The 26,387-nt window shown below is 43.7% G+C and overlaps 1 protein-coding gene across 1 annotated transcript in view; it reads right to left on the minus strand.

Annotated features, from left to right (window-relative positions):
- The window catches only part of LOC134361241 (alpha-2-macroglobulin-like protein 1), a 35,718-nt gene extending 9,547 nt beyond the window's left edge, over positions 1-26,171 (minus strand). Inside the window, 29 exon segments of the mRNA XM_063076257.1 lie at positions 2,021-2,183; positions 2,357-2,431; positions 4,291-4,447; positions 4,794-4,875; positions 5,041-5,217; positions 6,736-6,819; positions 7,151-7,202; positions 7,776-7,897; positions 9,114-9,240; positions 9,403-9,631; positions 10,406-10,523; positions 10,893-10,986; positions 11,771-11,953; positions 12,375-12,524; positions 12,999-13,144; positions 13,387-13,447; positions 15,046-15,273; positions 17,179-17,235; positions 17,237-17,356; positions 18,956-19,065; positions 19,400-19,514; positions 19,954-20,080; positions 20,561-20,645; positions 20,920-21,079; positions 22,033-22,053; positions 24,342-24,394; positions 24,922-25,084; positions 25,440-25,623; positions 26,107-26,171. Of these exon segments, the coding sequence (XP_062932327.1) occupies positions 2,021-2,183; positions 2,357-2,431; positions 4,291-4,447; positions 4,794-4,875; positions 5,041-5,217; positions 6,736-6,819; positions 7,151-7,202; positions 7,776-7,897; positions 9,114-9,240; positions 9,403-9,631; positions 10,406-10,523; positions 10,893-10,986; positions 11,771-11,953; positions 12,375-12,524; positions 12,999-13,144; positions 13,387-13,447; positions 15,046-15,273; positions 17,179-17,235; positions 17,237-17,356; positions 18,956-19,065; positions 19,400-19,514; positions 19,954-20,080; positions 20,561-20,645; positions 20,920-21,079; positions 22,033-22,053; positions 24,342-24,394; positions 24,922-25,084; positions 25,440-25,623; positions 26,107-26,171 (3,508 nt within the window).
- Positions 26,172-26,387: the final 216 nt, after the last annotated feature.

Here is a 26,387-nt window from a genome sequence, read left to right on the forward strand (position 1 = left end):
ACATAACTCCCTAAGGTAAAGTTGAGGGCATCAATAAATGCTCCTGCCCCCAACAATTACATAAAAACCATCCTTGTTAATTCATAAGTTCTCATGCTAGTGAGGATAGCTAAGTAGGAAGTTCTTATAAGAATCTGATGTGTTTGGGAGCATGTTCCTTGCTTATAGAATTTTATAAATTTTTCCACATTTACTTTACTTGATTAAAGGTTTAACCTTTTTAAAAACAAAAACAGGATAATGCATGTAAGAATTCTGAGAAACCATAGAAGAAATGCTAATGAGGGTGATCAAATAAAATATGATGAGAGCAATCACACAGAATATGAGACCAAAACAAACCTCTATGACAGCCAAGATGACAGATAACTTGAAAAGAAAGAAGAACAAATGGAAATGAGAAGAGTGGAAGTTAGAAATCTAGTTAAATAGAAGTTTAGAGATAATAACCCACAGGAGGCGATCTAATTGGGAAAACATAACAGTAAACACAAGAGCCTGCAATGAGAGATGACGGAAAAGAGCTAATGGCAACAAATCAACACAGGGTGGGGCAGGTGTATTCCCATCTCTGCCTGCGACAGCCATTCCATGACTATTGTAGCTTATACACACACAGGATGAAAACCACCCTGAGCCCATATGAAAGGACAGCTCAGCAACGATAATCATGTAAATGAAAGCTCAGAGTGAATTTCTGCCTAGAAGTATAATTTTAAATAGACTGCTAGATAAATAAAATGCATTAATATCTTATCTATAAGATCTATTGTATCTTCGAATATTATTCTAAATATATTGAAAGTAATTCTGCACCAAAAAACTTTCAAAGATCTTCAAAATAATGACAATTGTACAATGATGCCAGTAAATTTTTAAAATTATTTATTTTTGGCCACAAAACAAGTCTACATTTAAAAAGACTAAAATCATAAAAATATGTTTTCTGACCATAATAACAAGAAAATTTAGAAAATTCACAAATGTGTGGAAATTAAACGACACTTTCCCAAATAAACAATGGGTAAAAAGAAAAATCACAGGGAAATTCGAGAGTACTTGGAGATAAAAATCAAAGCACAACATATCAAAATTTATAGAACACAGGGCTCATGCAGTGCTTAGAGGAAAATTTATACATGTAAACACCTACATTAAAATGCTACATTTTTTTTAAAGGTATTAATCTCTTTGTAAATTCCCTCCTTCATATTCTGGATTTTTTTTCTTGTTTCATTATGTTGTTAACTGAGTCTTCTCATATCTCAGTGAGTTTCCTTAAGATTGTTGCTTGGAATTCATTTTCAGTCATTTCAAGGGTTTCCTGCTCTGTAGGGTTTAGCATTTGAGAATTACTGTACTCATTTGGTGGTGTCCTTTATCCTTGGGTTTTCATATTTCTACTGTGTCTATATTGACGTCTGGTCATCTGGTAGAGCAGTTGCCTCTTCTATTATGCTGGGCTGAGCTTTGAGGAGGGAGACATCCTCTTTTTTTTGGTCTCCGTTGCTGACTCTCCTTGTGTCAATGTAGTTGAGTGGCTGGTGGGCCACCTGCATGACAGCTGTGGCTACTGCTGTGCCATCTGCCACTTTGGTGGCAGCCATGGCTGTGGCAGTGGCTGTGGTGGGCCACCAACATGGAAGTGGTATTTCCAGGTTGTTCCTGGGGATGCTGCCCTCTGCTCCTGCCTTCGGACCCCAGGCATGATCTCTTGTCTGCTTCTGGGTGGAGGGGGCTGCCCTCCGCTCCCGCCTCAGGACCCTCGGTGTGCTGTCTGCCAATGAGCTTTGTGACTAGTTGCTACCACCTAGTTTCTCTTCATGTTAAAAGTACAGCAACGCCCTTTGAGGACTTACGTGGGCTTTCTCATACAACTCCTAACAATGATGTTATAACTTAACTTTTACTAAAATTAATCCTAAAATTGAATATTTGTGGGACAGAGGAGAATAGGAAAAATCATAGATGACTCACAGCATGTTTTCACAATTCCAAAGACCTACCATGGCCAACATACCTGAGATGACAGCCTGTTGATCTAACTTCTTCAGAAGAATGTTTCTGATGTCCATTTCTCCAGCCAGGGAGAAGGTATAAGCTAAGAGGGCCTGTGTGTAGGGGTTGGTGGCGGATATGACAGAATTCCTTAGACACCAGAGACCCTGACTCACCATTTGGTCCTAAAAAGTGAAGATGAAGAACTGAATTTATAAGGCATTCCTTATAAAATGAATAGTAATTAGGAAATCATCATATCTTCCTCAACCTTAAAAGGGTGCATAGGGACAAATATGGGTGAATGTCCCTAAGAATAGGCATGATAAGAATATAGAGGAGCTAAAAAAAACCTCACATCTATGGTTTTTCCCATCTCCAACAATGCAGCTGTGATGTAGGCAGTCAAGGAGATCTCATCATCAACACCGCCCTGGAGGGAAACAGGAAGAGGTGAGTCAGGGCAGCAGCCAACACCCGTAAGAATTATGTGCAAATTGCAAAAAAGTATCCTCTCTAAATGGGAATTTTTTTTTTTTATGTGCTCTTTTCTGTAGACTTTCTGTAGCTCCAAGCCTGCAGGACACACAATGAGAGAATAGGCTGGATTTTATTAACTGCACAACTTTAAACAGGAGCCTACAGGAGGTAGCATGAGGCATCTGAGTGGGTATTTAGGAAACCCAAAAGAAGAAGTTATGGAGGATAAGAGGTTAAAAAAGGGAGGAATAAGGAGAGAATCTCTGCTGTGTCACTGAATCTGAATCTCCTCCCATGGACTCCTCTCAAGTAGCACAAAGCCCAGCTTCTTCTCCAGGGGAGACTAGGTGAGACCTTCCCTGCTTAATGCCTTTCCCAAAAAGATTTTACCAAATTTTTAGAAATACCTAAACTAAATGATTATCCTCCTTCTATAGACAAGAAAATGAACAATTAAAAAGATTAAATAGCTTGTTGAGGGTTACATGGCTAATGCCCAGCAGGACTGGGATTTGAACCCAGGGAGTTTAACTGTGGAGCTTACATGCCAAACCACTAAGCCTGACTACACAACTACACAAGTGATGAGTTTTTCTTTCTTTCTTTCTTTCATTTATTTATTTTTTTTGGTGGCTGGCCAAATAAGGTGATCTGAACACTTGACCATGGTTGAAGTGATGGGTTTCTTAATGCAGTAGCTGGTTCCAGTAAGAAAGAAGGAGGAAAAAACCTCTGGGATAGTGTTCTAGTCAAATCCTGTCATGTACCTCCCAGGTATATTTCACACAGTGTAGAAGAGAAGAGGAAGACTTAGGGGAGACTGATAAGATGCTGTATGAGTCAGATCCCCATCCTGGCCAGCCACCAAAAACAAAACAGAACAAAAAAGGATGCTGCTCGAAGAATGCTAACGAATCCTACACTGAGATTTTTTTTTTTTTTTTCCAGTGTTCAAGATTGTTGATCCAGGCCCTGGAAGAGCGATATAATGATTTCTAGGAGTTTGTACAAATCTTTCTTTCACTGGGTGTGTTCTGAATTGAACAAGTTATCCCGCAGCACCTACGCCTCACCCGTGCTTGGGAGGGGTACAGGCGATGTCATGAATGGGCAAGAGCAGTGCCGCTGGAGCCCAGCTGTCAAGGTTCAAATCTCAACCCTATCACTTACTGGCATGCACCTTGGGCAACTTACTTAGTCTCCGCACCTTAGTTTCTTTATCTGTAAAGTGAGATTAATAATGGTATACCAATCCCTAGCTAACTGATTTGTTGTAAACATTGTATTTAATAAGCACAGTGCTTAAAGCAGTGACTGGTACAGAATAAACCCCTTACAAAAAACACTGGGCTGCTACCAGTCCCCAGCACAGGAAACGGCTTTGCTTTGGATATAGGGAGATAGTTATATACCCAGAAATCTTCTAGGGAGTGGTCTCAAACTTCAGTGTGTACCAGAATCATCTGGAGGGCTTGTTAAAACATAAATCGCTGACCCCAACCCCAAAAGTTCTCATTCAGTAGGTCTGGGCTGGGAGCCAGAATGAGCATTTCAAACTAGTGCCCAGGTGATGCTGATGCTCCTGACGGGGGGACCATGCTTTGAGAACCACATTCTAGTTTATATTTCCATCCTGCAGACGTGAATGCTGAGGCCAGACTGGTTATGTATGTTGACCAAGGTCGCGCAGAGCCAGGGCTGAAACCTGAAGAAAACTGACTCCCAGGCCAGTGCTCTTTTGATTCTGCCCAGTCAGAAGTGTGAGTTCCTCCCAGACGGCGGTGGGCTTCAGACCCGTGGACAGATCTGTACCTTCAAAGCTGTGTGAAAGAGCTTTCCCACGCTGGCATAGCAGCCGCTGGGGAGCTGGTTTCCTGCCATCCACTTGAGAGCATCCTCCATGTTCTTATCATCAACGAAGACGAATTTCTGAGCTTGTCCAAAGCATTTTGTGACAAAGGCTGTCAGCCTACATGGGTAGTGACAGAAATGTGGCATGAAGGGGGATTCCAGGTGAGGGTGCAATAGTTCTATATTTTATTTTGGTGTATGGTTCCAGAATGGGAGTTGAAGAAAGATAATACCATAGGAAGCCCGAAAAGAGAGGCATTAATGAGGACAAGAGCTGGGAGGCACAAGGCCAGGGGGAAGAGTAAGGGACCTCTCCATACATGAGGCTGGCACAAACAGTATTACAGAGGTAGAAGAACGAGGATGAGAAGGAAGGGGGTGGAGGGGGAGGTAGAGGAACAGTTCCAGAGGACTCAGGAATGACACTCTGGGGAGCAGAGTCCCTGGGAACTGGGCAATACTACCATGTGTTTCCATTTTCATCCCGCTGTCCAAAGGCACTATAGGAGCCATCGTTGTGTTTGTACATCAGCTCCCGCTGGTATCCTGGGAAGCCAGAGGTAGTTTTAGATCACAGTAACAACTTCGATATACACCCCCATGCCCTTCAAGGCTGCAGGACACTTCTGGGGTTTGAACTTCCCTACATCTTATCAATCATAGACCCTGAAGGAGAAGAATATCCAAGAAAGTAAGATTGAACCAACTTACCAATCTCCAGGAAACCCACTGCCCGAGATCTGATTTCCTCTGTCAGCAGCCCTGCCTTCTCCAGGTACTGCAAGATGTAGATGATGGGTGCAAACAGGACCATGTTCTGCTCCCCACAGCCACAGGGCATCTGCACCAGACTGTCTAGGTTCTTCAGGGCTGTGCCCATAATGTCTCCTGGAATCCAAAAGGGGAGAGAAAAAAGTGGCGGTACAGAGAAGAAAGAACACTTAACAGTTATTGCCATTTATTTAACAAACGTGTGGTAGCTATCATTTAGTGAGTACTTACTATGTGCCCTGGAGAGACAAGTCAAATAGTCTCTACCCTCAAAGAGCTCACAGTCAGATGGACAAACAATTAGAACACATTACAATTGTAATTTATTATAAAAATGTTTAATATAATACTATAACATTGGCTATGTGCAGGGTGCTGGAGCACACAGACAGGTACACAGGCCACCTAATGGAGTTCAGGGCTTTTAAGAAGACACGTCACTGAGGGTGATGAGTGATTAACAAAACTTATAATGCTAAACTCAGTCTTTAAATTCCTCCACTACATGTAAATTCATCACCCTCCAAATCGCCAGGTCATTCCCAAGTACACACGGTCCTGATACTCTTTTCCCAGTTCTATCTGCTGACCCCTCCATACACTTCAGAAGCCAGTAAGCCCAACATAAGTGACTCATTAACATCCGCATTGTAGACATTGAGTTCAACTCAAATCTATGAATATGTACTAAATGTCCACTGTATTGCAGGAACAGTACTAGAAACAGAAACAAAAAAGATGTGGTCCTTGTTCTCCAGGAGCTCATAATGTCGTGTGGAAGACAGGTGTAGACAGTGAGCTGAAATACAATAACACGAGTGCTGTATCCAAGTTATGCATGAAATACAGTCAAAGCAGAGAAATTTTTAGCAGGAAGGGATCTTGGTAGGGGTAAGAAAGTAAAGAAGGAAACTAACAGTCACAGGTCTACTACTGTGTGATAGATATCACGCTGGGAAATTAATATTACATTTAATCTTTATACTGGCCCTGAGAGGTCGGGTATCACTGTTTCACAGAAGGGCAAAAATGGAGTGGTATTGTTCACTAACTTTTTCAAGGTCACCTCACTATTAAGTGGCAGGTTCGGCGTGATTGTCAAGCTCACGTTTTTTTCTATTCACTTGCTCTCTTTTCCCAAAGGACTGACGTGTAAATATGGCTGTATCTTCCCTAAACTGCTAGGCTAAACCATGAAGAATTTAATACTCTAACCTACCAAACATCATAGCTTAGCCTAGCCTACCTTAAACGTGCTCGAAACACTTGCATTAGCCTACAGTTGGGCTAAACCATCTAACACAAAGACCATTTTATAATAAAGTGTTGGCTAGCTCATGTAATTTATCGAATACTGCACTAAAGTATGGTTTTTATTGAAGGCATATTGCTTTCTCCCCACTGTAAAATGGAAAAACCGTTAAGTGGAGCCGTAGTAAGTCAGGAACTCTCTGCACATCGAATCCCCTCTGTACTGCTACCTACACGCTGTATTTTCCCCCTGCATAAAGCTCTTCTTCCCCCTAATCTGTCACCCCTTCCTTCAGGTAGGTCCACATGCCCCGCCCCGCTCTACACCTTTGCTGCCTCCACCACGACTTTTCCTTTTTGAGCCAAAACTCTCTAGCTGCTTACCCAGAACAGTAACAGAAGCCTGGGCTGAATCAGGAACAACGTCCACAGGGAGATCCAGGGAGAAAGATTCTGAACCCACCTTTCCTGTGAGAGGCAGAGATAAGGTGCCTTAACACAAGGTAGAAATAGTGGGGGTTCCTAAGCCCAACTTTAAAAAAACTTGTTATAATCCAGGGTTTTCTGTACCCCATGTTTTCTGTGGGATGGAGACAGATTCATTATTAGTAGTGATCTTGCTGAAAATAAATTCCAAAGATTCATAAATGTGCTGTATATTTTCTCTTCTTCCTCTGCCTCTCAGTTCACTGGCCCCATAAGGGACAGCACCCCAGCCTCCCTTGTCCCTTCTGTCCTGTACATTCCTCCTGTTGCCCAGGGGAGTTCTCACCACCAACTCCCCTCTGAGTCCACCCACCTTGTGGGCACAGCAGTGAGCTGTGTGTCTTCTCCACAAGAACTCCCTCAGGCTGGCGTGAAGATAGACACAGAGGGGTAAAAACAATGAAGACAAATGTCAGGGTGGGGGGCACTGAAGGGCAGGAAAGGGGAGGGACACAAGGAGAAAAGGCCCCCCATGTGCCCCCAAGGCTTCCCTCAGGACTGGAGCAAAAGGAACTTCTCTGGGAAGCTCAGAAAAACTGCATTTAAACCCAGGGATGGGCTGCTTTTTAAAAATTCTTTCTGGGCAAGGGCTAGAGCTAAGGACAAGTTTAGGAAACATAAGAGGTAAGATTGACAATGGAGTTCATGATGGGATTTTTTAAAAAGCAGCTAATGATGAAGGTAGAGATTTTAATAAGGGAAACTAACACTCACTGAGTGTCTACGATGTTCCGGGCACTGTGTTGGGCACTTCATAGGCCACAGGTGCCGGTTAGGCAATGGTTAGGGGCAGAAAGGGGAAGGGAAGGGGAAAGTTGAAGTTTCCTGACTGGAGCTGCAGCAAGACTGCCTTGCAAGACTAACTGGAGTGGTGGACGCTGTGCTTGCCTGGGTTGGGTGCTGTCTCTACCTCTAAGCGAGGCCTGCAGAAAACTCACCTTGACAAGAACTGGTTTGATGAGTGTGTCGCTCCGACCCTTTTTTGGAACAAACCCCTTATGGCCCCCACAGAGTTCATTGCTATCAAGAATCTGAGTACTAACAGTAAAGTTAACATGACCTGAGGAGAAAGAAGAATGAAAGGCATTAGCCCTATTGCCAGAGGTACCAATGAGGTCTTTTCCCCTTTTGACCAGCATTTTTAAAACTTTAATGGCACACAAATCACCTGGGGATCTTATTACAATGCAAACTCTGATTCGGTAGACCTGGAGTAAGGCCTATATTCTGCATTTCTAACAAGCTCCCATGTGATGCTAATGATGCTGTTCCCATGTGGCAGGTGGCCTCTAAGGGCCTCCAATGATCCCTGCAACCTGATATTTACATCCTTGTATAATCCCATCCCACTGAGTGTGGGCTGGACTGAGTGACTCTCTTCTAATGAAGAGGACAGGGCAGAAGTAATGAGATGTCTCTTCTGACATTAGGTTATAAAAAATTCTGCAGCTTGTCTTGGGTGCATTCTTTCTATCAGATCCCTTGCTCTGGGGGAAGACAGCTGCCACGTGATGAGGCTGCCCAGTGGAGATATTCACGTGATGAGATACTGAGTGAGGCCTCTAGCCGACAGTTGAGGCCAAGAACTGCAGCCTTCAGTCTCACAGCCTGTGAGGACCAGAGGCTGTGGAATGACCTTGAAAGTGAATCCTCTCCCAGTCAAGTCTTCAGATGATAGCACAGCCCCGGCTGATGGCTTGACAGCAACTTTGCAAGTGACCTTGAGTCAGAGGGACTCAGCTAGGGTCTGACCCCTAGCCCTAGCTGCACCCAGATTACTGACCCACAGAAACTATGTGATCACAAATGTTGATCCTTTTAAGCCACTAAGTTTTACAGTAATTTGTTCAGCAGCAGCAGATAACTAACACATCGAAGACTATACTTTGAGTTGCAGGGATTTGACCCATGAGCGACTGACATCTCATAGGATTAGTGTGAGAGTGAAATAAGCTAATACCTGTAAAGCAGTTAGAATAGTGCTTGGCGCATGGTAAATACTTGACTAGCTACATGACCATCTACTCTTTGTTCTGGTACACATATTAAAAGCTCTCCCTTTCACACTCAAAATATTTCAGTTCGGATAAATTTGTTTGGTCACCTGTCAAAGAGTATTTGCTTATTTATTCATAACACAGCGTTAGGAGGGAGAAAAACAGAGGCAAATGGAAGGAAGAGGGAGGAGAAGACAAAGCAAATGCGCAGAGGAAAGGACAGAGTTGTCAGTCACCGTGCCTTCACTGTCTTGCCCGTCTACCACTGCCCTCTCTCACCCAGTTTGGTAGCTGTGATATTCCAGTGATATGTTTTTACTTCATCAGCACAGAGACAGCTGGAGGCCCGAGAATCTGCCCATGATTCCACCTGGTACTCATCTGATTCAGCCAGGTTAGTCTGAACCTAAAGAGGACATTTAAGAGATAAAGGACATGAGCAAAGGAGACAGCACACAGAGGCCTAGGGAGCCTTGGGGCTGAGACACCAAAATCTCATCTCTCTCCCAGGGACAAACGAGGGCAAGGGGCATGCGTCCAGGTTGCTTCCTGTTTCTCCGGCCCTCACCCTGATGCAGTCCTTTAGATAATTGAAGATGGTGGCAGTAAGACGAAAGGTTTCCCCACGAACTACTGAGTAAGGGAGAGTCAGATCAACAAAGAACGGCTTGAAAGCAGTGAGTCCAACAGTGGATGAAAGACCGAAGCCTCTGGATGGGGAGGTGCAGAAAGTCATAGCCTTCCACTCAGTGATGGCGTCGGGAACTGTGACGTGGACTGCCTCCTTTCCTGAGTTACTGCGAGAACACGAGAACCCAAGTGAGGCAGAGGCAGTACAGGGGGAGGCAGTATTTGTGAATTAGCCTACAAATTCATCTTCAGAAGTGAATTTTTATTGCCATGCAGGGAAAAGTAAGGAGGCAACTGAATTGGGGGAACATGTGGACCTCAGCGTGAATCCTCAGTGAGTGAGGCTGTACAGATACAGAAGGGAGTGACAGGGTATGTGGGGGAGTGGGTGGGTGGGCATGTGTGCACAAGCACATCTGAAAGAGAGGCCAGTGACCTCTGAGTCTGCGAGGATAAGTGTTCTTGTGTCTTGTCAAAATGAGCAGGTAAGCAGTGAGCAAGAACTGATGTCAATATGTGCCTTTAAATCAGTGTGGATCTGGGGCCAGCCTGTGGCTCACTAGGGAGACTGTGGTGCTGATAACACCAAGGCCATGGGGTCCCATACAGGGATGGCCGGTTGGCTCACTGGCTGAGCGTAGTGCTGACAACACCAAGTCAAGGGTTAAGATCCCCTTACCGGTCATCTTTATATGGGAAGAAAAAAATAAACAAATAAATCTGTGTGGATCTGGAGTGAGAATGCCCAGTCTGCACTGTGTGAACGGGAAGCTGTGTGGATTTGTTCTGAGAGATTGTCTATGATTGTGTAAGAATTCAGGGAAAGAACCAAGTTCCCATACCCCATCAAGTTTTCTTGGCCTGAGACTTAGACTCGTTAGACATGATCTGAAAGAACTTTGCACTGTATAATCTTGCTATACTTTTGAGTCATCACTTACCCAATAGGAAGCAGATCCCAGAGCCAGGTCTCCGGGAAGTACTGGCGGACCTGAGAATCCGCTGACCGAAGCGATGAAGATGATGATTCAACATGATGGTACTGTGGACCTTCACCAGCTGAGAATTTTGAAAAACAGAAGACTTCTGTTGTGAGATAAATCAGAAATTTGGAGGGAAGCAGAGAACATCTATCTCGTCAAAGACAAGGAGGAAAGACCACTGAGGAATCGACTAGTCACAGGGGCCATCAGGGAAAAGTGAGAGAGGAGGAAGGTTGACCAGGGAATGAACAGACAAGGGCTTCAGGCTTCAAAAGCCCTTCACAGAGAGAGAAATCCTTGGGAAATGTCCCGCAGCTATGAGCCACATCCCATTAGCATTCTAGGGCTGGAGGCTCAGTGCAAGAACAGGAGGCAACGAGGGAGTTTTCGGAGTTCCAGGACTCTAACCATCTTAGAGACTCCACGGACCGCAGAGGTGGCTTACCCTTGCCCATTGCAGAGCCGTATTTTGGAGATTGGTAACTGCAATCTACTGGTTTCTTGATTTTGGCATTGGACAGTATTTTCAGGCCCATGTCCTAATAGACACCAAAGAGACCAGATAATGAAGTGTCAAGGTGGTCCCGTCCTCTAGTCCAAGGGTTACTGCCCCAAAATTCCATCCTCAAAGGGTTGAACCAAAAACATTATTTTCTTATTAATAGCAACACTGGTGATTATTACCCAGTACTCAGCCACCAAAATTGGTTCACTTCTATTCCAGCTAGTATTAAAGGCTTTTAATTATATTTATTTCATCATTAAGTATGTTTAATCCTTCTTCCAAATATTAGTCACTGTGTCCTCATTATTTGACTCGCATTCTAAACTTTCTGAGGACAGGGACCACATCTGCTTAACCAACTCAACAAAAATACGATGAGCATCACGAAGGGTCAGGCATCAGAGAGAGCGCAAAGACAAACAAGACATGGTTTCTGCCCTCACAGACCTCCTGGTCAGACACGGGTCACCTAGCATCCCAACCCCTGCTCATAAAATAGGTGCAAAATGTTATTTATAATAATGACGAGAGACCTCTGGTCTACCCTCCCTAATTTTCCTTCTTGAATGGTCCCATGGAAATCAATGCTTGGGAACCACAGAAAGAGGAGCCTCTCACAGTGGTTCTCTTCTGATACGACTGGACAACTTCTGCAAGCATAAGGGCCAAAATAGGCTACCTTCCATGTCAGAACTTCTTTCAAGATTTTGCTCCTGTCAGTGCCCACATGAGTCTCTCTGTTTCCTTAGTATGGACTTTCCTTTCCCCTCTCCCACCACCATTGTTTCTGTGAGAACAAAATGGATAAAAACACCTACCTGGAAAAAACTGAAAAGGTCCACGCCTTCGGAGAACTGGGGCCTCCAGACCATAGAATGCTCTGCAGGCGCTGGGTCCATTAGAGGCTGAGGAAAGTCCCATGGGCCAGACACTGGACAGTCGTCATCGTCAGCCACCTTGTAGGAGTAGTGCCCATACCAGAGCGGAAACATCCCATAGACCTGAGATGAGAGTGGAAGAGGAAACGAAGTATTGACCATGAAATCAGTGCAGAAACCTCGGATTCTGCTGCGACAGTTCACTACTCCCACATTATTTCTCTTCGTTATTCCAGAACTCTTCTTGTATTCACTCCATCAAAACCAGCATCCTTTCTTTTTAAATTTTAACCTCCATCTCACCTTTTTTCATAATCCACATATCTCCTATTTCATCCTCTTTCTTTATCTCTGTGTCCATATTAGTGAGGCCCTTTTCCTACCATCATTTCTACCTTCATTTCTGCACCAGCTTTTCTACACCTTATGGTGGTGCGCTGTTTCCCTAAGACTTTCTCTCTGCTCCCCGACATCTGCCTCTTGTTCTGATGCAGTCAAGTTGTCTTCTCTGTCAGCTCCCCCACCCCTTTAGCAGACTACTCACAGAGCTGTTGCTGAGCTCTTTCTCTGGCCTAAGTAGTAAGACGCTCTCATCCACAGCCCGGATTGCACACAGGGATCCGGGAGCGGCCTGCAGCTCTAGTTCCACATCTGCTCCTGGAAGCTGCTGGGAAGGTGAGAAGCCAAGGGAAACCTGGGGAAGGGAAAGAGAGAACTTGGGAATCAGGTCAGCCTGGAGAGCAGGGGGACCGAGGTGATGGATCATTAGCCCCAGCTATGGTATCCAACCCACTCCTTCACTTTTTAATTTATTTTTCTTTGTTAAAGTCTAGATCTTTAGTACTAGTATGTTATGATAGAGGTGGAAAAAGTGAGTGGCACAGTAGAATGATGAAGAATGTTTAGAGACAAAAAGTAGAAAGAAAGAGAATACGTGGAATAGCTATATAGAACATGTGACTGCCAGGCATGACTTTTGAAAAAGCAGCAGTAGAGACATAGATTTCAACAATAAATCTGAAACACTGCAGATATAAATACAATGTGACATCTGGCTTCAATATTGTCTTCTTATTTCTTTGAGCCTGCCTTGTCTCCAGCCCCAGCACACAAGATCTTTCTCCACACCCAACTCTCTTCTTTGAGCTCTCCTCAACTGCCACTTTACCTGATTGTCAAAGCACATCTCTACTGAGAACTGAGTTTTGTCAGCTACAACACCTCCACTGGCGAAAATGGCGTAGATCAGCAGGGAAGGACTAGGGGCTAGTCTGGAAGTGAAGGTCAGTGAGAGAGAGAAGGAGCCTTTCAGTCCTGAAAGAGAAGAAGGGATGACAGGGGAGTGAGAGCGCACGCTGACCACCAAGGGACACCTACCCACAGATTTGCACTTCTCTTTGGGTCGGCTGCAGACCTTACGGTGCAAGTGACTTCTCACTTTTCTTTTCTTTTGTGTTTATTGTTAGTCCTCTCTTCTCATTGCTTCTGTGTATGAGAATTGTTTTCTGGAAGTTCTAAACATCCTTTTCTCATCCAGGAGAAACATGTCCACTCACCTTTCTTCTTGGAGCTCAGATGCTTCTGCCCCTCCATCTCCACACTCCCTTTCCCTATTAACTAAGGAAGAGAAGAAAATAATCAACAGCACGGAAGTTAGGGGAGTTTCACCTTGGCCCTACTTCTGGAGCATCTCTGCACCCTCCACGAAGAGAGGCTCTTTCCTGGTTCCATTTGCATCACTGCTTCACAGAGCACCCGCTAGCTTGTCAAAAGCAGGAAGTGGCCAGCAGGTCCTCCAGGTGTGCATCTGATTAAGAGCACAGGGGTGGGTGGGAGGACACAGAGGGGTCAGACAGCATAGAAGCCACTACGCACAATAGTACCTGTCCACCAGTTTTTGAAGGTCTCTTGGCTTGATTCTTTTATAATCCTTGAAACACAAAGTCAGCCAAAATCCATCCTCATAAATTGGGTTTTTTGTTTGTCTGTTTGTTTGTTTGGCTAAATTGAAAATTGAGGGGAAATGAGTGCACCTTCTTGAACTCTCCCGACCGAGCCTTTCTGACATGTGACTGGATAGACGAGAAATCTCCTTTTCTGACTCTCCCTTCCTGATCGCTCTCTCTTGAAACAGAATTCAGTGAAACTGCTTCTCAGCAGGCTGCCATCCGGAGCTCCTGCCCAGGCCCCTCGGCTCAGTTCCTGGGGCCTGACACTCAACCATTCCACACTGCTCAGCCCAACTTCACTTTCTCCTAAGCCCCCACCCCTCTGTCCTGCAGACAGCGCCTGCTCCGCTCTGGCGTGTGGTTTTCCACCTACCCCTCCTCATCTGTTGTGTCTGGACAACTGTTTTTAGCTTGATGAAAACACTGAAATGATAAAAAATACTGGAATAATCCAGAAGGGAGAAAGTCTCCCAGAGACTGAGAGGATGATAAGGTAATAAAGAAACTCTGGACCATCAAACCTAAAGTTTACGTGGCTCTAATTCCCCACTGTCACCACGGCTAACCAGGGAAGTTGCTTTTCCTTACACGTTTCTTTCAAGCTACCAAGTTGTAATTTTATTTCCCTTACAAAGTTGCTATCAATGTTAATTTTAACCTATATCATCTATTTAAAAATATTGACCAATGAAACAGAATGAAATTAATCCTGAGTCCCATGCCATCCTCACCCAACGTCCCATCCATCCACTCACCCCTTTTTTGGCCCTGGCCTGCGGCATTTTCTCAGTTAATTCCTTATTTTATTTCCCCACACAATTTCCCTGGGTTCCTGCTCAAAATCTCTTTATTCCTTAATTTTCCCCATCCTTTACACCTACACTATACAACACAGTTGTCACTAGCCACATGTGCATATTGAATACCTGAAAGTGGCTAGTACAAACTGAGATATGCTTTAAGTGCAAAATACATACTGAGTTTTAGAGTACGTTAAAACAAAAAGTATAAAATATCTATTAATAATTTTGTGCATTTATTTCCTGTTGAAATGATAATATTTTGGATATATTGGGTTAAATAAAATATATATTTTAAATTAATTTCACCTATTCTCTTACTTTTTTTTAATGTGGCTTCTAAAAATTTTGAAATTATATATCTCTTGCACTGTATGTCCATCTGGATGGTTTATCCACCCTGTCTGACTCTCCTCTTTCCCTTCCTTCCAACATACTTCCACCAATCCCCATTGCCAAGTCTCACATAGTAGGAGAAGATTATTTCCTGGTCAGGGCTTGCATCGGCTGGATCAATGTAGTAGTCCACCAGCACTTCATGGGGTAGGCCACATCTCAAGAGGTCGCCTCGCCGCTGGATGCTGAGGAAGCTGCGGGTTGTATTGTAGAAGGGTTGCAGGTACAGATAGGCATTTTGGTAGTAATGAGGCACTTGTTCGGGATTATATACTAAATCTTCCATTTGGAACTTGCCCTGAGAGAAAGAGAGAAAAAAAGAAAGAGAAACTCCTTATAGCATGTACCCCCAATCATATGAACTCCATGGACTTGTTATGGTTTTCAAATAAGCTCTTTCTCTCAAATCTTCGCTGCCAAAGAATGACAAGTGTGTAGTTTGCTAGAGCTTCAGACAAGGATGGATGAGAAATCCATAAAAGTGGGTGTATGCATTTTGGTATGTAGGAGAGTAACAGGAGAGCTGAATCGTAGCTGTCAAGTGATGGGAAATTGTGATGATATACCTTCAGAGATTGTTGCCCAGGGGATAGATAAGCATGACGAAGATTATATAGAAATCAAAGATTATATTTCTGGGATAAGAAAACGAGGTATAAAGGATAGTAAGATTGAAAAATAACTATTTTTAAGTATGAGGATTGAGTGATGCCTAGAGTAAGAATATAGTCACATTAGCCACAAGAGAAATAATACATATTTGCTTAACAGTGTGATTGAATGATTGCATTAATGTCTCCAATTCTTCACCCCTTCCCATATCAACATCCTTTACCATGTAATCTTAAGTACCCTCTTAGTCTGACTGTGGGCCCACCATGTGACTTGTTGTTGGGAAGGGGACGTTAGTATATGCAACATAAGGAAAGGCTTGGAAAAGTCCTTGTACATCAGCTTTTGCTCTTGCACATCGTTGCCATGAGAATATACCAGAGCTAGCTTGCTGTAGCATGAGAGACATGTGGATCACCAGCTTACAGCTGGCCAATCCACAGACATGTGAGGAAATCCACCAAGATCAGCAGAACTGCCTAACTGACTATGCTAGATGCATGAGCAATGAATTCTTTTTGTTGTATGGTACTGAAGCTTATAGCTGTTTGATAAGCAGAATTGTTGTGACAGTTGATAATTTAAAAAGCAGCCTTCCTTATAAGTTATCTAAAATCTAAGTTCTCTGTTTGCCATTTTTACAAGTAATAGTGGAATGGGAAGGGAGAATAGGAATGTTGGAGTGAGCAGGACTGAAGCCATGTTGGGACCTAAAACCACATAAGCTGTAGGCAAATTTTAGAAAGATAGTCTTTTTCTTGGCATGCATTTCTCTGAGCTCCCTCTTTTCCCATGGTTATTTGATATTTTGAACCTTGGTTATGAGGCAAGATGACATTATTTACATGAATGTAAAGTTGTGTTCCAGCCAGCCTGAAGCTGCAGACTTGCACGTACCATCCAGACCCTGAGATAAGGACGAGAGCAGAAACAGATGAGGCCTTGGTGAGACCTTGCACCTGACTCATAGACACAGACCCCAAGTATCACATGTGCCCCTCCCTCCTACTTTTCATTCTCACATTCCATTCCTTCATCCCTTGGCTTTAAAAAGCCTTCAGTAAACCTGAGTCTTCGAGATGGCTTTAGCCTGGCTGTTCTCCTACAGGTTTGCCAGAGATCAGTCAGCCTGACGTCTCTCCTCAGGTCGTGGCTATTCCTGAATAAAAGCTGACTTCCACTTTCATCAACATTGACTTTTGATTGGTTTGCTTTTGTCTGGGGCAGGCAGCCAGACCTGTGAGTTTGGTATCAATTTTGGGGATTGTCAGCCAGGAGCTGAGTGTGCCTGTAACAGGAAGAGGATGACTTGACTCTGAATCATCTTTTCCTCCCTATTCTTATTTCATACATATGATCAGATAGAGGTGGGGATAAGCTATAAGATGAATTAGCAGAAATAGTAGTTTTGACCTGAAGGGTTATTTGATTGATATGAAAAACAGAAAGGCTCCAAGAAAAATGTCTTGGCAAGATTGGTGAGTGAAAAATATGGAATTACAAGTTGGGGGAGGATAACAAACAGAAAATTCTAAAGTTTTCCTTCCGGGAAGCCTTCCTTTCTAGGAAGCTGGTCCTCCCCTGTACTTACCTCCAGAGAAATGTCTGTCCCATTCCAATTTTCTGTATCCAGCTTGAAAAGAGCAATTTTCTGTATCACCACTGTTGTCAGTAACTAGGGTCTGGTTGATGTTTCCATTTGTGCTGTAAATCACCAGAAACACTGGATGATTCTTGAGGAGGGAGCCATCATGGCCCCTAACTCTTATCTGAGGGATGAAGGTCATTAGGGCATTAGGACTAGGTTTGGAGTAGGCTTGAGTGTGCAGTAAAGTGAAGTGATAACAGAAATCCTAAGAATACATTTCAAGAAGGAGTCCAGAAAAAGGTAAATGTGATTCAAGCATTAAAAACTAGCATCTCTGGGGGGCTGGTGGGTTAGCTCAGTTGGTTAGAACACAGCCTTATAACCCCAAGGTCATGGTTCACATCCCTATATCAGCCAGCTGCCTAAAAAAGAAGAAGAAACTAGGATCTTTGAAGAATTGAGAAAAAAAACAGAAGTAGCAGCCTGGAGCAGAACTAGATTTGTGATAGCTAATGAAGCCTTAAGGCCCTTAATTAACACAGACTTCTTCCAAAGTTGTGTTTTTATTTTTTGCTTTCTTTTTCTTAAAGAGAGCCTCCTTTCCCTCCCAAACTGTATAATCCTTAGGCTCTAAAAATAAACAAACAAAAAATCTGGATTTACCCTTGGTCTAGAGAAAAGATGACTAAGGAATAAACGGGCCTAAATATATACAATACTTTTGTGTTCACCAGTTGTTTGGCAAGTAAAGAAAGATAAACTGAAGGGAGAGGGTGATTTGGTTAGATATCAGAAAGAAGATGCAAACAAAGAAAAAATTTAAATCTCTAAAGAAGATGCCAAAGGCGCCATAAATGGCTCTCTGTCAGGAAAGTTTGATGTTAACCTTGCCTAGGTGCGGGAAGGAGTCCAGACTACATGATTTCTCCAGAAACCTTGCAGCTCTTAAATTCAAAGATTTGGACATTAGAAGATGGGAGTCTGACATTAGAAAGGGCCCTGAGATCACATCAATACTCAAGGCACCTCTCATGTGGGATTAAGGGCAGCGCAGCATAAGGAGTTAGGTATGTATACTCCGGATGCAGGTTCCTGGCTTTGGTCACAGTAACCACTTACTAGTTCTAAACCTTAGGAAAATCACTTAACCTCTTTTGCCTCAGTCTCCTCATCTGTAAAATGGGGTCAATAATAGTGTCTACCTCTTAGGATTGTGGTAAAGATTAAATAAGTGTAAAGCACCTAGAACAATGCTAAGTTAGCTATTTGCTATGATTTGAATGTGTCTCCCAAAAGGACATGTCTTGAAAAATTGTCCCCAAAGTAGCAGTGTTGAAAGGCGGAAACTTTGGGAGATGAGTGCTCTGCTAATCCATTCATGTTAATAGATTAATGGATTAAGGGGTTTTTGCGGGAGTGGGTTAGTTATCACAGGAGCAGGTCTATTATAAAAGCCAGTTATAAAGAAAAAAGGTAAAAGCCAGTTTAGCCATCTCTTGTGAGTCCCTTCACCATGTGATGCCCTGTGCCTCCTCGAGACTCTAAAGAGGGTCCCCACCAGCAAGAAGGCCCTTACAAGATGCGGCCCCTACATCTTGGACTTTCCAGCCTCCAGAACTGTAAGAAACAAATCTATTTTCTTTATAAATTGCCCAGTCTGAGGTATCCAGTTATATCAACAGGAAATGGACTAAGACATTATTACTATATGTCTACAGGAAGGAGGCAAACACACATCGCTAAGTGTTTTTTGTCTATGCAGAGACAAGTTTCAACACACCTTTCCGCTGAAGGGGAAATTTGGATAATAAAAATTGTTGGTGTCTTCAAAGGTCATTGATCCCATTTGTGAAGAAATGTAGATATTCCGAGTGGTATTGGCCTCCACTCCTGCAGAGAGAAACCAGGTGTGTAATAATCCAACTACCTAATATCCCCATCTTCACGTTTAACATAAAATTCCTGAGAGGATGGTGTGACTGGAAGTATGAAGTTGAATATATTTCAGACCAAAAATCCAAACCAACTCCTCCTCTCCAAATTTTTGGGAAAATAGATAGTAGAGGGCAGCGTGGAATCTGGCATTTCCCCTTGACTGCAGACTAGGAACAGGGTACCTCCCAAACACTCGAGAGGACAGGTCTCAAATCCTCTGAGCAAGTCTGTCCCTGAGACAGTCCTTTTCCTTTCTCTCTTCTTAATGAGCCAAGGAGTCCCTGCTTACCTGTCCCTTCCTCCACCACAGTAGCCACAATATCGATGTCATGGCGGTATGTGAATCCAGTGAAGTTGAAGGTGGACATGTCCACAGATGCCGAGAAGCAGCCTCCTTTGTCAGTCTAGAGAGGCGATCAGAGAGAGAAGATGAGTAATCTCTACTTCCATTTCATAATGCACTGTAGAAGGAAATGATTTTTTATCTCCATACTTTAGTTTCTCCGTCTTTAAGACAGAAAGCCCCTCCTATAACATGGAGAACACACCCACAGATACATAATCATGAAAAGACTTTGAAGCTCCAAGATATGAGAAGGGGAAAAGAACCACCTGCAGAACTGGAAAATTGTCTCTTACAAAAGTTCAGGTTAACTTCTTGATTTCAAGGCAGACTCTGAAAGACTGTTCACAATAAAGAACACAGCTTTGGTCTTTGGTGCTGCAACAATAATCCTGTGAGATGCTTTCCGCTTTAGGCTTCTTGTCACTCTTCTATATTGGTGCTTACTTACTTTTCAGGACATGTGGTTAAGGTTCCTTTTCTACATCCCAGTTACTCACCTGTCCCGAGAGACTGCTGCATTTGTCGGGGAGCTGCTGCCGTTCTTCCTCTCCATACCAGTAAGCGTGTGTCCTCTGACACACTGACACCTGCACTGCCCCTTGCAGGGGCCTTCCATAGGTGTACCTAACCAAGAAAAGCGTGCCGAGTCGGGGGGAATTCCACTTGAGATCCAATCCTCATCCCCCAAACACCACTGTTTCTTTCCCCACACACCAGCCATTGAAGTCCTCTGACAATTATTTTTCTAGCTCTCTTTTCCTTTCCTGCTTTACTCAGAGCCTGAGTATTTCCATTACACAATAAGCACCATCTTAAGTACAGAAACCGTTCTCTTTTTTTCTGCTTAATCGTATTTCTACATGGGATTCAATATTGTGTTCTACACAAAGTAGAGACTAAGTCAGTAATGCAGAGTGAGAGAGCAATGGGATGTAGGAGCAGAAACACAATACGAAAATGTGCTAGTGGGTAAGTCACGACTCCGAATGACATAAGATATCCCACGTGCTAGCTTACGCCCACGATCCCTCTCCCCGTATCATTCCCCCATCACCTCTCTCCATACAGCTTTAATCTCCATCAGACCCAGATTTCTACCCTTACCTGCAACAAACTTTTACTAAGAAAGATTCTGCCGCCGTTGATAATTGTGTGGGTTCCACCAACTCTACCTTAAACTTAGGCAGCACTGAAAAGAATGGAAAGAAAATTGGAAAAAGAATAGGAGAAGGACTTGACCAGATAGTTAGTGAACAGAGGGGTCTAAAAATAGTAATAATTAAATTAATTAATTTAATTAAGTGTGCGTTATAACTTTAAAATGCTCCTGAAGTTATTAGCTGGTTTAGCACCTATTTAAAAATGAATAAATAATCCCTCCGCATAGTAGATTTTACTTTACCTTTGCTGATTTTGAGACAGGATTATGGTCAACACTTTGACCTGTTAATTCCCCCACCTACCATATTCTTCCACATTGAAAGTGCCAAAGGTCTTGCCCTCAGCCACTGCCACTGTATAGGTGCCCAGCGTAGCCTCTGGTGCCAGTTGGAAGGACAGGTCTACAATGCCTTGCTTGGGCACCACTTCCAGCCACTGTGCAATCCTGTTGCTATTTGGATCCTGTGTCCAATAAAGAGAAACTGCATAATGTGCCTGCCTGATTGCTTCTCACTCTGCACTGTAAAATGCAGGTAAAGGAGCAAAAAGCAGGTAAAGAATCCCACCCGTTGTTCATGACCCCCGTGGTCTGTGTGCGGCAAGAGCAGCTCTCTGCATTATGTATAACTGTCTTCATTACTGAATGAGATAAATGTTCCTATAGATCCAGCCCTGTTGGGAGGAAAAGGGTTCTTGTGCATTCAAATGATCGTACTGAGTCCTCTAAAGTGTTATCACCAGTTTCCGAAGGCAGACTTTGGGATATCATTTACAAAGAGTGTTTATTTCTGGTCCCTATGAAGGGACAGGGGCTGACTGGTTAGCTCAGTTGGTTAGAGCACAGCCTTGCAACACCAAGGTCAAGGGCTCAGTTCCCAGTACTGGCCAGCTGCCGAAAAAGAAAAAAAAAAAAAATCCTATTAAGAGACAAAGCTGAGGGAATTGACTATAAGATACCTGAAAGATATGTGATTTAATTAAAAAAATAAAGAAAATACTGTGGGGAATTCACTCTTCTTCCCCCTTCCTTTGACGTACTTCTCACATGCATTCACGTTACTATTCAACTGTGAGTGTCTATGACAAGAGTTACTACCTAAGACTAACAGGGATATAGAGCCAAGCCTGGTCAAATTGGCATGACGCAGAGGCGTTGCAGGAGTCAGAGGGGCTGCCTGCACAGCACAGGTCGGTGTCTGTCTACAGAGGGCTGGGTCTGAGAGAGCAGGAGGGCAGGGGCAAGAGAACAGGCACAGTTTACGTGAAATTTCAGGTTCTTGGTGCTGGGGCAGAGTCCTGGGGCTCTGGGCCAAGCTCTCGGAGTCGTTTCTGCTTCAAAATTGAGCACCAAACTCCCATCCTTATTATTATTTTTTTTTACAACTAACAGAGAAGAAAAGGAAACTTCTACTTACCTGTAGTTCCACCATGGAGTACTAAAAAGAAAAGCCAGATAATGTGGGTTAAAATAGGATACACAATAAGGGTAAGTTTGCTGAAAGCAAAAATTCACAAAGGGACTCTTCCTTTCTAAACAGATTTCTGTGCCCTGAGAAGCGTAATAGTGGGGACAGACTTATTGGTGTGAAAGAGAGAGAGATTTCCTCAAAGGGATTGCCAGTCCCCAAAAGATTTGAAGGAATAAAGTATCAGACCCTTCAGCAACCCTAAGTACCCTGTAACTGAGCTCTTCTGCAACAAACATGCCCTAAAAGACAGTGTTAGCACCAGGTCCTCCCAGGGTTTAAATCTCGTCTTGGGAGCCAACAGTCTCCTGGCCTCCTACTCTGCTATCTGAATGCCACTGAGCAGAAACCTTCATTTCAATCGTTAACAAAATACTTTTGCAAGAAATTTTCATTTAAAAGAGTTCTATTGAAGGATCATGTATAGTTTTCTCAAAAAAGGAAAAAATGGTTGCTAAATGGATGCTAGAACAATTAAGTTATGGGAAACAAGTCATCGTGCTTTCAATTAGCTCAAATTGAAAGCTGGAATTTAGATGTGAGGGGCTCAGAGAGGGTTCAAAGTTATCCACAATGAAGACCAGTTTGGGTCTAAGTCGGAGAGGAGAGGGAATGAAATCAAAATGTTTGCTTTTGATTTTTTGGCCATGAACCATGTGATGCCAACCAGTAAAAAAGCTAAACCTCACTAAATACAAGTATTGGCCTTGATATAAGGGATACTGGCAATTCTTCAGACAAGCCACAAACAAGGAGAGAGAAGGATCACGGTGAGACAGTATGTCCACAAACCTGGGGCCGTACAGAAGGCAGGGATCACTGAGATTGCTAGGGATTGCCATAAAACCCAGAAAAAGAACACTTCCTCAGATAACAAAGTATTTTTCTCACACAGGGAGTCAAGAATTAGGAAGGACATCAGTTGGCCAGAAGTAGGCTCTGGAAGGCAATAAGTGTTTAACCGGGAAGGTAGCATTTCCAACTGGAGGCTGCTCAAGGTTTCTGAATAACTGGGGATAGCAGCAAAACCAGACAGGCTCAGTTAATCTCAGGTGCGCTTTAGTCATTTGAGGATAAAATACTGTGTGCTGGAAACTCACAATTTTTGTTCCTCAGTTTCTTGCTAAAATTCCTTTGTTAATTTCAGTGTCTCAACCAAACTTGGAAGAAGGGGCTGGCTAGCGACAGGGAGTAGGGAGGAAGGAATAATTTTACAAAAGAAACATAGCCGCACGATTTGAGCAGAGATCGTGCAGCAGGGGTAGTTAATGACATCACCCTTGAGAGGGCAGCAGAGTCTAAGACGGTGCGGGTGGTGGCCACACCTTAGCCCCAGTGTTTCCTCTGCAGCTCTAGAATCAAGTCTGTTAAGAAATAAGTACTCAGTATTATACAGAACTCCTGCTAAAGAAGAGATACAGGTGATGGGATGGAGGGACTGAGAAGAATTCTTAACTGGGAAAGAAAGCAGCAGGAAGCTACCAGCAGGAAGCCCAGAGCTTCCCTGCACGTAGGAAAAGGAGGCAGCAGCTCTCAGAATGAGGACATGGAAAATGGTAACAAGGCCTTCCCTGTGTTTCTCTTAAAACATTTCACGTAGATACATAGGCTGCGACTGAAGGAGGAGAGGCAGCAGGGCTGTGTGACAGGTGTCTCGGGAGAGTGTGGAAATGACACCAGCCCCAAACTGAGATGAAACCTATCATAAGGCTTACGATTCCAGCGGTGGAGTTGCCCAAGGAAAGTTTAGGTATTTGCTGACCATTACCACACTTTCACCTTCGGCATGTGTTTATTTAACACTCCCTTAAGAGAATCGTCTGCTTTATAAATTACCTTGTCTCGTAGTAAAAAGCAATGGTGGGAGTGGATTTTCCCATTTCTTCCTTTTGTTAGATGCACTCCTGTTTTATTTCTTAATATTCGAATTGCAAAGCCACTTGGCAGCACTCCTGAAGAGAAGGCGCCTTGAAGCTTGCAAAAACTTTTATAAAAGGACAGCAAATGTAACCAGCTCTCAGAAATATTAACTTAATGGATGTTAGATTCCACTAGTCACCTCTGCTCGTTCCAGACAGATAGAGGCTGGGAGGATTTAGGCTTCAGTTCCCACCTGTATTCTGCAAGCCCAGGGCCTCATCTTGTCACACCTACACTGAAAGCATTTTCGCCCTTGGAGAGAACCTCTTCTCCTTTTCCCTATGCTCCCTGGTCTGCGACACTCCTGTCCCTTTCTCTCTTCCCAACTAAATTCTCACCTTGTCATTTACTGGAACAAAGTTGCTGTTCATGGTGACAATTCGGAAAAACACTAAAAAGGAACAGGCATCATTAGCAAAGGGGCTTTTTCCCCCTCTCAGAATCCTTCTTCCACCCCTTCTATTTTCCCACACATACTTCTGAGTCAGCAAAATCCCATCCATTTTTACTTTCTTAAAAATCCCTAGACTGAGAGAGAGAGGTAAAGCTCAAACAGTTTCTCTTCAGACTCCTGACTTTGAAACCTCAGAATGGAATGTTCTCTTAGGAAGAATGAACAAATACAAAGAGCAGGAGCTCAAGCCAAATGCCCTTGATTTTGTATTCAAGTGGCTTGTTGGAAGACCCAGTGACCCAATCACACTTGCCAAATCCCACTGCAGGAGCAGTGAGGACTTTAGCTGGAGATACGCCCACACGGTAGCGGCTCCACCTGCGGCTCTTGCTTTTGGTCTCCAGACTTTCCTCTCTCTCATGCCCCTCGTTCCCTGTGCCTACCACCAAACCACACGCCCCTCTTTACCTAGTGCACGGCTGTTTCCCCAGTCTTTGGTCTAACCCCAAATGTGTGCCTCTTACCTTGCTGCCCTGGGGTGTAGATAGGTTTGTCGGTCTGTATAAAGGTGCCACTCCCCTGCCTCTGAATTAAAACCTTTTTCTTCTCCTCAAAGCTGATGTTATTTCCAACTCCTGACACCCGGATTGTGGCCACTTCTTCTGTGCCACCAGCAGGAGGTGGTACCTGGCCAAGAGAGGGGAGCTCTGGGAAGAAGTAGGAGGTTGGGGAAACAGAATCGACTGGGAGAGTAAAAGGAAAGAACTGAGTTAGATGGGGGTGGTAAGGTAGAGCCATAAACCAAGTTGTCAGGAAGAAGAAAAACAATATTTTCAGAGGTTAAGGTCAGGAATAAAAGAAGAAATCCAAGATCAAGGAAATTATGGGTGAGTTGTGGCCAAGAACTGAAGTTCAGTTTAGGGGAGACAGGTTTAGAGGCTGTGGCAAAAGTAAGATAACAGAGATCATACTTAGATTATAGTGAGTGCCTAGGGAGAACAGGACAGGAAGGGAATAGATTTAGGGCTGAGTCTGTGCTTACTAAAAAGGAGACGCAATGTAAGTGCCTCTTCTTCAGTCCAGAGTCTTCTAGCAACTTCTGGCTCTTGTCCTTGGTCTCCAGAGTAATAGTGAATTTTACATCACAGTTCCCAGGGCTCAGATCCAAACAAACCTTCTGAGTGGAGGGGAAGTCAAGCAGGGCTGGTAAGGTCACCAGGTAGTTCCTATCAAGGGAATAAAAGTATTTCAGAGTAATAATGATTCATTCGTTCAATGAAAAAATAATCACTCTTTTAAGCAATCAGCATATAGCAGTGAATTAAACAGACCAAGCCCCTGCCTTTATGAGCCTTATTTTCTGTAAGGGAGGAATAGGCAAGTAACAAGTAACTCAGTGCACAGCCTTAAACCTCCCACCATTAGGAGCCTGGAGAACCTGTGCCTGGAGTACTAAGGAGGAAACCAGGTCTGTTACAGAGAACAAGGTACAAGGAGTCTACTACATTTTAAAATTTATCTTTTTTGTTAAGCTTCCTCTTGGTGCCTAAGCTTTTCTCTTGGGGTAAAAGGCCAATGGAACCAAAGAAGGGAAAAGATAAGAAAATCAAAATCAACCAGAGGTTATCTCCCTTTCGTTATATTTATGTTTGAGAAAGACAGGCGAAGGAGCCACCTGCCCTAAATCAACTCCAACACTGTGCACTTACGGGAGGAGTTCTTCTGCAATGGCTGGCAATAGGGCCAACATTCCTAGTAGGAGCTGAGCCCACATCTTTGTGGATGACACAGGTGCCTCGGACCAGGAACCAGAGGTCTGCTCCTCTGCTGTAGCTTTATACTAGCCCCCAAGGAAAGGGGTGCAGCTCTGATTGCAGCTGTGACTGAGGCTGTAGACAATCAGCCTGAGGGGGCCGCAGGCTAAGGTGGTAGACCAGGGTAGGGCTGCTGTTCACTTCCTCAAATTCATTTCTCCCTGGGACATTCATAC

This window comes from Cynocephalus volans, chromosome 12 (assembly GCF_027409185.1).
Source record: "Cynocephalus volans isolate mCynVol1 chromosome 12, mCynVol1.pri, whole genome shotgun sequence".
Lineage (NCBI taxonomy): Eukaryota > Metazoa > Chordata > Mammalia > Dermoptera > Cynocephalidae > Cynocephalus > Cynocephalus volans.